The sequence below is a fragment of the Gastrolobium bilobum genome, unplaced genomic scaffold (assembly GCF_033153095.1).
Source record: "Gastrolobium bilobum isolate Gb01-03AN ecotype WA unplaced genomic scaffold, APGP_CSIRO_Gbil_v1 utg13751, whole genome shotgun sequence".
Taxonomy (NCBI): domain Eukaryota; kingdom Viridiplantae; phylum Streptophyta; class Magnoliopsida; order Fabales; family Fabaceae; genus Gastrolobium; species Gastrolobium bilobum.
The window spans coordinates 61,598-73,344 of NW_026899937.1; the positions used below are offsets into that span (position 1 = coordinate 61,598).

General features: G+C 32.3%; 1 protein-coding gene across 1 annotated transcript; it reads left to right on the forward strand.

Moving 5' to 3' along the window:
- Positions 1-205: 205 nt before the first annotated feature.
- On the forward strand, positions 206-7,184 carry LOC133294280 (protein MANNAN SYNTHESIS-RELATED-like). The gene is made up of 6 exons (XM_061492933.1): positions 206-313; positions 4,923-5,076; positions 5,185-5,255; positions 5,402-5,487; positions 6,236-6,812; positions 6,906-7,184. The coding sequence occupies exons 1-6, from the start codon at positions 206-208 to the stop codon at positions 7,182-7,184; spliced, it is 1,275 nt and encodes a 424-aa protein (XP_061348917.1).
- Positions 7,185-11,747: the final 4,563 nt, after the last annotated feature.

Here is an 11,747-nt window from a genome sequence, read left to right on the forward strand (position 1 = left end):
TACTTTTTGGCTATATATCATACAAAAGTTATAGACGTGTGATTGAATAAGGTTGTCATTTTCGTCTGCATGCGTTTCATCACTAAGCTTTTGTGGTGTTTTCTTCCTCTTAGGTCGGCAAAACAGTTCTTTTTATAGAGAGTTTGTGATCCTAGACAGCTCATGTTGTGAAGAGGATAGAGAGGTTTCAGAGTTAAAGAAGAAAATGTCAACAATGGACTTGAGGCAAGCGTTCGCTGGACTTCTTACTCTCTCAATGTTCATAATGCTGGGTAACATGATCAAGAAGGACCATATTGATTCCATCATTGATGTAAGTCTCTTCATACATATCTTACTTTTTCATGAGCTTAATTACTTTCTTTTTATGGTTTGAAAATTTAATCTGCTACTATGAGATTGAGATGTCATTTAGATACGATACTTGAAATATTATCATACTTCCTTCTTTGTGTTAGTGATTCGTATAAGCGTGCATGACGTTGAAGTTATTTACAGTTTTTATTTGAATTATTTGATTCCGAAAATTTTCTATTTTCCTTTCTTGAGAATTTTTTTTTTTTTTGAGAAAATTTATTCATGAGGTCGATAAATTAAACAATTAGAGAAAAATTAATTTAAGAGTAAAGTTTATACAAGAATATATTAGATTTTCTTTTAGTTACAAAGGAAGACAATGACAGATTAGATTTAGGGCAAGTTTAGGCTATGGTATAGACAAATTTGCTTGACTAAGACTTGATTCCAACATCAAGTAATTCCCAAACAAAGATAATACAACTTCTGCCAAAGTTTTGAAAATGTATTTAGATACTTATTATATGATTTGGATGATAATATTTATTTATTTTGAGTTAGTGTTTCGGAGCCATTTGTTATTAGAGAGACACATAAAATATTACCACTTTCATTTATGCCAAATGATGAGGAATTTAAAATTTTATCTTAAACATAAATATTAAATGACGTAATACGCAACATGCACGCAAGATGAGAGAGAGAGAGAGAGAATACTTAAGTAAAATGAAAAAAAAAAAAAAAAAAAAGAGTATGTGTGTCATCACATGCAACCTGGCGCAACATGAGAAAGAGAAATGTGAGTGGACCTAGCATACAATTTTTTTAGTATGAATTTAGATATCTATCTCTCAATCTGCACGCAAGATGAGAGAGAGAGTACTCAGTCTAGACGTAGTATGAAAGACTAAATGAACATTAGAGAGAGAAATATTAACGGTCCCAGCATACAAATTGAATATGGATTTAGATATTTTACTATATGATTAGTAACAATTTTTTACCTGCATGCAAGATGAGAAACAGAGAGAGAGAGAGGCGATACTCAGTTTAGATGCAATATGAAAGAAAGGGAGAGAAAGAGAAAGAAATGTGCTCCTAGCATAGAATTTTTTGGTATGAATTCAGATATTTTACTATATGATTTGAATGATAACAACAATTCTCTTTCTAGGTTCAGTGTTTTGTACACTTTTTTTTTTTTGGTAGAGTTCCACATAAAATATAACTTCTTTCATTTATATCAAATGATGAGGGATTTAGGATTTCATTTTAGAAATAAATCAAAATATTAAATGACGCAATACGCAAACCACACGCAAGATGAGAGAGAAAGAGGGTGTTTGTATGTGTGTCACAATATACAACCTCTAGCATAATGTGAGGCGTAGGAAAACATAAAGTTTTTGATTTGGACATATTTCATAGTAGAGTCACATAAAATATAAATATCACTTATTTCATTTATGTCAAATGATGAGGGATTTATAATTTTATCTTAAACATAAATCAAAATATTAAATGACGTAATATGCTACCCGCGCGCAAAATAAGAGAGAGAAAGAAGGCATGTGTGTCACAATATACACCCTAGCTAGCATGACGTGAGGGGAGAAAAATATAGAGTTAGTGATTTGGACACATTTTTTAGTAGAGACACATAAAATATCACTTCTTTCATTTATGCCAAATGATGAGGGATTTAGGATTTTATCTTAAACATATAAATCAAAATATTAAATGACGTAATACGCAACCCACATGCAAGATAAGAGAGAGAGAAGGAAGGCGAATGTGTCAAGATATACAGCCTAGCATGACGTGAAGGGGAGAAAAACATGGAGTTAGTGATCATTTGGACTCATTTTTAAGTCGAGTTACATATAAAATATCACTTCTTTCATTTATGTCAAATGATGAGGGATTTAGAATTTTATCTTAAACATAAATAAAAAAATAGATGACGTAATACATAACCCACATGCAAGATGAGGAAGAGGGAAAGAAGGTTTATGTGTCACGATATACAACCTAGCATGATGTGAGGGGAGAAAAGCATGGAATGATCCTAGCATAGAATTTTTCAGTAAGAATTTAGATATATATTTTTTTTTTTATAACAAGAATTTAGATATTTTATTACATGATTCAAATGCTAATATTGATTCTCTTTCTATGAGTTGTTGATTTGGACTCATTAATTTGTTTGTACAATCTAACATTGTATATGGTCTCCTTCATTAATTTCGAATGATGAGGGATGTGGGATTTTATCTCAAACAAAAAAAATTCGATATCAAATATTGTGATATACGAGAGCTATATGCACATAGAGGTGGCAAAATGGACAGCCCTCCTCGTACCATCCTGCTATCAACATGCCTACAAATGAGTCATTTCGTCCCTTTTTTTTTTTTTTTTTTTTTGAAAATTTAAAATAGTCATTTTGATGCTTACTAGCCATTAATGAAATGAGACAGAGAGAGAGATTACGGTCGAACTTGCACTTGAAAAAGTTATGAACGTTGATGAATCAATTGACTAGGTATTTTGTTTATGAATCATATGACAAACTACACAGTGGGATGGGGTGGGCTTTTGTTTATGCGTCGGACATACGACAAATTCCAGTTTCACTGAAATTTTAATAAAGTTTCAAGAAAAACTAAATTCTACATGGGCCTCAATCGTTAGGTTAGGTGTAATAATAAAAAAAAGGGTTGGCGAGGCGGATTTGACAAGGTGAAAAACTTAGCGTCTCACCCCATTTGGTAGGCGGGCTGGTCCAAGGATTCAAGCTTATAAGAAAAAATCTTATTAGTGTCGTAAGTTTCGTCACTACATATGAAATTTCGTCACAAATTCCTGAGTCGCAAATTTATTTGTGACGAAATTTGATTATTTGTGTCGAAAATTGTCATTTGTGACAAAATTTTTTGTCACAAATAAACTTTTTTCTTTGCTACTCTACATACATGGTAAGAGAGGGTGAGAGGAGGAGAGTGAAAGAGATGTCATGATATATAACATGGTGCAACAAGATTAAGAGAGCTACTATAGAATTTTTTAGTATGAATTTAGATATTTCACTATATTTTGGACCCATTTACTAGTAGTCACAAAAAATATCACATCTTTCATTTATAACATCACTATATTGTGTTTGTATTGTGTCATGATATAGTGTTTGTATGTGTCATGATGTACGATAATTCAGTCGACCATCTCTGAGAAAAGAAAAAAAAATAACTTTTAAAATTATAACTATATATTATCCCTAATACATAATTTTAATTCGTTGCAGGAAAAAAAATGATAATTATATTTTCCTTATCTTAAACATATGAAATCAAAATATTAAATTTCATGATATGCAACTTGCACGCAACATGAGAGAGAAAAAGAAAAGGAATGCTCATTTTAAAATACGGTATCAAAGAGAGAGAATGTATGTATTTATTATGCGGAAAAGAATTTTATAATGTACAATCTAATATAAAAACAACCTATTATAATGTACAACCTAATTTAACATGAGATAGAAAGAGAGAAATCCCAATGATACTAATATAAAATTAGGAAATCATAATATGCACTTGCAGTAAATTTAATTTGTCTCCTGCTTTCACCATAAAAAATCGCACATCCTTTTTTGGTTTTTTTGTTTGTTTTTATATTTAGGTGGGCTCCACCATTTTTTCTGTGTGCTGGAGAGAAACTGTCCTTTCTATTGCAGGAGAGCCATCAACCCCTATAAAATTAGGGATAATAATATGTTAGGCATTCTAACTGAACCTATGACTTAACCCGCATTAAGCCTATTTAATATATAAATTAGGTTTTTTTAATATATTTAGCTAAAAGGGCTATCTAAAACGTCTTAACTCTAAGGAATCAAATTATTCTCATATCAAATAATGGTAACTTAGTTGACTAGGGAATTGAGCATATGGGAAGAGTATGTATTTGATTTTCTCCAGTATCGTCATTGGGAGGAATTTAAAGCAGTAATCTTGGATCTGCCACGAATCGGACTAGTCGCGAAATAATAAACCGATTGGAATATCTCAAAAAAAAAATTATTCTCTTTTTACGATTCGATATTTTGGACCCATTTGTTAATAGAGGGCCGACACAAAAAATATTATCACTTTCTTTTTTGGGAAAACATTTTCTCCTTTTAAAGGAGAAAATGTTTCTCATGTTAGTGACTCATAATATAAGTAGGGCCCACAAAATAGTGGAGAGAAAAAAAATTTCAAAGTGAGACCCACTTATGCTATGAGTCACTAACATGAGAAAAATTTTCTCCTTTAAAAAGGAGAAAATGTTTTCCCTTCTTTTTTTTAAATGGGTTGAAGAGAATTCACTTGTTGACTCAAAATTGCTTAAATTTCATATTAGAGTCCATTTAATTACGAATATTACTTGGCTCATTTTCTTAACTAATTGGAGAGTTTTGGATGGTTCTAACTAATTTTCATGTAAACAGCATTAGCCACGTGAAGATTTTGGATCATGCAGTTTTCTCTTTCTATTTTATTCAATTTTCCTATTTCGAGTTTGAAGGTGGTAATCTCTTGAATTGGAACAACATAACTAATGAAGTTCTGTTTGAACTTAAGGATATGAAGGTTGATATTCAAGCTGCACCAGTTTCCATGCATGCCTCTGCAGCAGTTACTGAACAAAGCTTAAACACGGTTTCGCATCTCAGCAAAGGGCCTCAGAAGGTAAATGGTGAAGGACTAAAACCATGTTGGAATGCCCCTCCACTGAGTAAGTTTCCATCTTTCACTATTTATCTAGTTTTTGTTATTTAATGATGAAAGCATTAACAAATAGTTACAACACCATGTTATTTCATGACTCCTTTTTTACTTGCAGAAGAAGCAGAACAATCTAAAGGTTTCATCACATTCCCCTTAACAAATGGCCCTGAGTATCATATCTCACAGGTTTGTTGCAACACTTTCATATTCTTTTGGTTTGTATTACAAATTTCCAATGGAAGTTTAACCTTGAAAAGGTTTCTATTCTTCTTATTCTTTTTCTCCTTTCAGTTTTACTTCTTTTTTTTCTGATTTTACTATTTCTTGCACAGATTGCTGATGCAGTGGTGGTAGCCAGATATCTGGGAGCCACTCTGGTGCTTCCTGACATCAGGAGTATCAAATCGGGATATAGCATGTGCGTGCTCTATATAACACGATAAGTTTCTGTTTGAAATCATTTCTATTTCTACGTTTTATATCAAACTGACTTAATTTATGTACAGTGTTATATACAATTTCCAGCGTTTCAATTGTAGTTTGTCACCGACCATTCCATTTTGTCATAATATTTTCGATCATTGTCTTCTATTCAGAATATGCTTTAGATTTATCATATTGCCCTGCTTAAGATGTAAGTTTGAAGAATTTCTTGTTATTATTTGTTTATGTGTGTAGTAGTTTATTATCTGAGCCTTGCCTTTCCCAAATCACCCCAACAAAGTTCGCTATCTCTTTTACCTAATTATCAATGCAGACTTTTGTGAGGGCTTCTCTCAAAGGAATATCAAGGAGGCATGACTCACCTTAATTTGTTCACATGAATCATCTAAGTGGTGTATATTTGGCTCAACATTTTCACTTGCTTTTTCACAATATGCCTTATAAAGTAGGCCATATATAACACACAAATGTTGATTTCATTTCTAAGTTTGATTAATTATTTGCAATACTTAACACACTTCAGAATTTACCTCAATATTAGTTAATCATATTCTAGACAGTAATGTTATGTAACTCATTATCACCTTCAAATAGTGGCTTAAAACTCCATTGGGCTCTTAAGAGCTTCCCATGTGTAAAATTACAACTATCAGTAGTATTCTTGAGTAAAGCGAATTGGTTATTTGATATATCTAGTTCTTACATATTTGATTTCATTTCAGGGGCCTTGGAGAAATTTATGATGTTCAGAATGTTTTGAATAGGCTACATGGGTTGGTGAGAGTGACAAGGACACTCCCTGCCCAAGTATCCAATAGAAACCCACCAATAGTCAGGGTTCCTAACAGGGTCTCTGAAGACTATATTGTGAAGAAAGTTCAGCCAATATACAAAGCAAAAGGGATTGTAAAGATAGAAACATACTTTCCCTCGGTCAATACAACAATGGCAGGAAATAAGAAGAACCTTGACTCGTTTGCATGCCAAGCAATGTTTGGAACTCTTCAGTTCCAACCAGAGATACAAGAAGTAGTTGAGTCTATGGTCCAAAAGCTACAAACATGGAGTCAGAACTTAAATGGCCAGTTCATTGCAGTGGACTTGAGAACTGAGGAGTTGGGAAAGGAATGTCAAAGAAAAGATGGCACAGGAAGAAAACTTTGTTACCAGCCACTGGAGATAGGCCAATTTCTCAAGAAGATTGGATATAATCAAGAGACTGTTATTTATGTGACTCAGACCAAATGGAATCATGATCTTGAAGCACTCAGAAATATCTTCCCAAAAACCTATACTAAAGTAATTTGTCTATGTTCTGAATTTCAATGTCACTGTCAAACTTTTTTAATGTCATATTGCTGAATGAAGTCTGCATATCTTATGGTGCAACAGGAAAGTGTAATGCCAGCAGCTAAGAATGGAAAGCATCTAAGCCCAGAAAGCACTGAATTTGAGAAGATCATTGATTTCTACATATGTTCTAAGAGTGATGTCTTTGTGGCTCCAAATCCTGGCCTCTTCTATGCCAATGTTGCTGGGATGAGGATTGCTTCAGGGAAAAACAAGATACTTGTTCCAGGTGAAATAACAAGTCCATCAGCTTCAGCTTCTGACTACATGTCTCCCTATGTGTACCAGAAGAGCCATTTTGCTTATGCATGCTTTTGCTAAATTATAGATTCCCTGCTCTGAGTTTAGCGTTATGCAAGTATGCTTGTGTCTGTTCAAGATGGCAACTATGCTTGTCGTTAAAATAATAATCAAGTGTCTACCAATATGTTTCTATTTCGAGATGTTTATGTCCATGCAAGCGAAGTAAAATCTAATGCAGTATGTTTGGTAATTGGTAATTCGTTTATTATATGATTACTAATTTAAGGTTTTCAGAAACCGCACCCATTCACGAGTTCAATCTGATTTCGGAACAAGCTAAAGTGGGATTGGAGCGGATTCTGTCACGTGATATTTAAAGCGATCGTGTCATGGGGGAGTATCTAACCATAAAAAATGAATTAATGCTAATAAGAAAAAAGAGAAAAAATAAAAAAGGATAGGTTATTCTGCTTATTTTGTCTACATTTACCTACCCCTTCCAATACCGTTAAATTACAATATCACCCAATTCTACATTTGTCTACCCCTTCCAATATCCTTAGATTACAATCCCATCCAATTATGAATATTTGCGGAATAAAATAAATTATTGTTCCTCTCTTTCTTTCTCCTCACACACCCTTTCTCACTCCTCCCCTTTCTCTCTTCCTCGACAATCATTAGAATATTAGGAAAAGCCAAAGCATGATTATATGATATCGTAAGTTGCTGAAAAAAAGCATCAGTAAGAATTTATCTGTTCAACAAATATAAATCTTTCAATAGTCTAAAGAGTAAACATTCAAGCTATTAGTATCACTTAATTTTAACTTCGTATGTTTACCTATAATGGGGGAGATATTTCGCTGTTACAGCTTGAATGCTTTACATGATTTTTTTTAAAGGTTAATAATCTCAATCCATGATTTCTCTGTTTAGGGTCTATTTGTTTTTAGATTTTTTTTGAGGAATTGATTGTAAAAAAATTAATTTGTGGAATTTGAAAAGAATTGATAAATTCCTTTTGCTGTGATGATAAAGGCCATAAATTCTTTTCTCGAAGCTTCATCCTGTCTCGAGGAAGAGAGAAAGGGGAGGAGAGAGAAAGGGTGTGGGGTTAGTTAGGAGAAAGAAAGGGAAAAAAAAGATTTATTTTATTTCGTAAATATCCACCATTGAGTGAGATTGTAATCTAAGAGCCTGTTTGGTGTGACGTATAAGGCCTGACAATATAAGCTTATACTATACGTTATGACATTTTTATTTGTTTAGTGTGACCATGGTAGTTAAAATCTGAATTTAAATCTTAAAATCCTGATTTTAACGATTTATTTTTGCTAAAACGATTTAGATTTCACTTAAAATTCTTTCCAATATAAAATCCCGATTTAGACATTTACTTAAGTCCCGATTTTAATATTTAAATCCCGATTTTAACTATTGGAATGATGTTACGCAAGTTAGAAAAATTGTTGAATATAACATTGCTGATGTTTCATCCGAAGATGAATGGATTGTGGAAAATGAAGGAACTTTATCTCATGATAAAAGTTTAGATGAAGACAATTTTGAATGATTAGTTGAAGATCACGTGGAACAGAATGTCTTCGATGATAATAACTTGAATGATTGATTAGCTTAGACCCTTAGAGTGTGACAATTGTATGCAAATGTATAAGGATGGTGGCAGGTAGTCTATTTTTCTTAATTTTTTTATACATAAGCATATGTATATAAAAATTTAATTTTAGAGTGCAGGTAAAATCTACGATTTATATTACGATTTTACGATTTACGATAATTTATTCCCTTTTCGATTTTAGGTAAAATCTCGATTTTGACTACCTTGGGTGTGACCATCGTATAGTATAAGCTTATACAGCAGAATCCCTTAATACATCAAAATGATGTATAACTTAATCCGGCCTAAGGAGGAGGGATAAAGCCTGATAAGAGATTAATGTATTAATATCGTTGACCAGTGCAATTCTTAAAAATTATATTATTTTAATATTAATATAATAAAATAAAAATTAATTTTTCAATATATTAATTTTTAAAATACTGAATATTTTAATTTTTATAAAAACTAATTTATGTTTTAGACAACCGGGTTCGGCGAGGTAAATGCATAAAAAAGGGACAAATACTAGATGATATTATTTTATACAATAATTTTATATAATATCGTGTCAAACGCTGGATAGTATTAAAATTCAATCAGGCCTTATACTATCAGGTCTTATACTATCGAGCCTTATCCTATATATGCACCAAACATGCCCTAAATCTGTTTAAGCAAAGCTAGGCAATATAAAAGTAGACAGAATAACCTATCTCAAAAAAATATTGAAAAAGGAAATTACAAAATCATCATAATTAATATATTCATTAATAGTTAAATTCCTCTCAAATACCAATAAGACCTGGCACAATTGGTAGATAACTGAATCTCTTAAGCATATTAACAGAGATTCAATTCCTGGATATGTATATGGAAAAGACTTTATTGGTAGAGGCAAAACCCAATTTGATGATCTATACCTTGAGAGGATTAGCTTTTGGCTATCGGCCGAGAGATACTCTTTTATTTTACTGGAAAAAAAATCTCTCACATGATATAATTATATTAAAAAAAGAATCTATTTCCAAGTGGAATAGTTCGAAGCTCAAACTACCTCATCGCTTTGTTCAAACTTCGAGAAGGTAACCAAACTGCTAATTGATTGCCAGTTTCTCCCACAAAGTTTACATTACATGACTCCAATAACTGTGGTTAGAGGTGACAAAATGGGCTTAGTGTATCCCTCCCCATCCTGTCCCGAAGTTAGCTCACCAACTTTTTTTTTTTTTTTTTTGGCAATTCAGTGCGAGAAGGGGCATTTTGCTTGCTTTACCTGTTGTGCTCTTGGAAGGGATTGTTTTGAGTGCTCATCATCCATTCCTTACAACCGTTGCAGAGCTATTGGGAAAGTGTTAGAATCTATTAAAATATATGTCTTAATGCAAAATATGGTTGCAAAGAGATTGAATTATAGTGAAAAGAATAACCCTGAGAAGAAATGCATCTATATTCCATGTTTTTACCCACACAAAGTTGTGACTTTGTTGCCTCATCAAAGGAGTAATTCCTCCACTTCAGCAATAAACATAAAACTTCTGGAATCCAATTTTTATCCAATTAATCTTTCTATGTATCCATAAATACTTATGCTGAATTCTTTATTCTTCACGAGAAAAAACTGATGGAAATCTGTTTAATCTCAACAACGATATTGTTGAGCGTATGGGAAATGTGGGGACTATTAGTTATATAGGGCCTAACTATTCTCAACCAGAGTATAGTTAATGCATCTACATTCTATGTTTTACCCACACAAAGGTTGTGACTTTGTTGCTTCATCAAAGGAGTTATCCCTCCACTTCAGCAATAAACATAAAACTTCTGGAATCCAATTTTTATCCAATCAATCTTTCTCTGTATCCATAAATACTTATGATAAATTCCTTATTCTCCAGGAGGAAAAACTGATGGAAATCTGTTTATTCTCAACAACGATATTGTTGAGCGTATGGGAAATGTGGGGACTATTAGTTGCATAGGGCCTAACTCTTCTCAGCCAGAGTATAGTTAATGCATCTACATTCTATGTTTTTACCTATACAAAGTTGTGACTTTGTTGCCTCATCAAAGGAGTTATCCCTCCACTTCAGCGATAAACATAAAACTTTTGGAATCCAATTTTTATCCAATCAATCTTTCTATGTATCCATAAATACTTATGATGAATTCCTTATTCCTCAGGAGGAAAAACTGATGGAAATCTGTTTATTCTCAACAACGACATTGTTGAGCGTATGGGAAATATAGGGGCTATTAGTTGCATAGGGCCTAAGTCTTCTCAGCCAGCCAGAGTATAGTTAGTCTTATTCTTCTAGCTAGAACATTCAAAGAGGCACGTTAATTGTTACCAACGAATTACAAAGGGCCAAACTCGAAAGATCTAATTTTATTGGAAATAAAGAAAAATACGTAGTAAAGCAAAAAGTTATTATCCTAATAATTTCTTATAGATAAAAAAATTGATCATTAATATTAAGAAATGGTGTTATAGAATAAAATTAATAGTAAATGAAAAAGTGCAATAGTGTAATAAAATAAAATAAAAATATGAAAGAAAGTGCAACAGCACCACAAATTGAAGAAGTTAAAATTATAATTAAACAATAAAAAAAGGAAAAAAGAAAGAAACAAACAAACTTTAAAAAAAAAAATAGATGGGCTGGCGGAACGGGCGGACTTATAATTAAATAGTAAATGACTGTTCAATTTCGAGACATTTACTCAAAAGCCTACATAATTAAATCATGCAAATTACAACATAGCAAAAGCCCTCTGGATTTTTTTTTTTTTTTTGGTGAACAAAGTCCTTTGGTTTAATTTAAAGACTCCACCGTCTACGCAATTCGCAAAAACACATAAAATCAATATGAGAAATTATATTTGCTAGCCGTTATTCAAATCAAACAATTTCTTATTCGACTTCAGATTAACTTCGAAGGGAATGTTTCCAAATACTATTAAGTGAATAAAGAGAAATAACTAAAATCCAAACATACAATCAAGAACAAGCAGCCAAA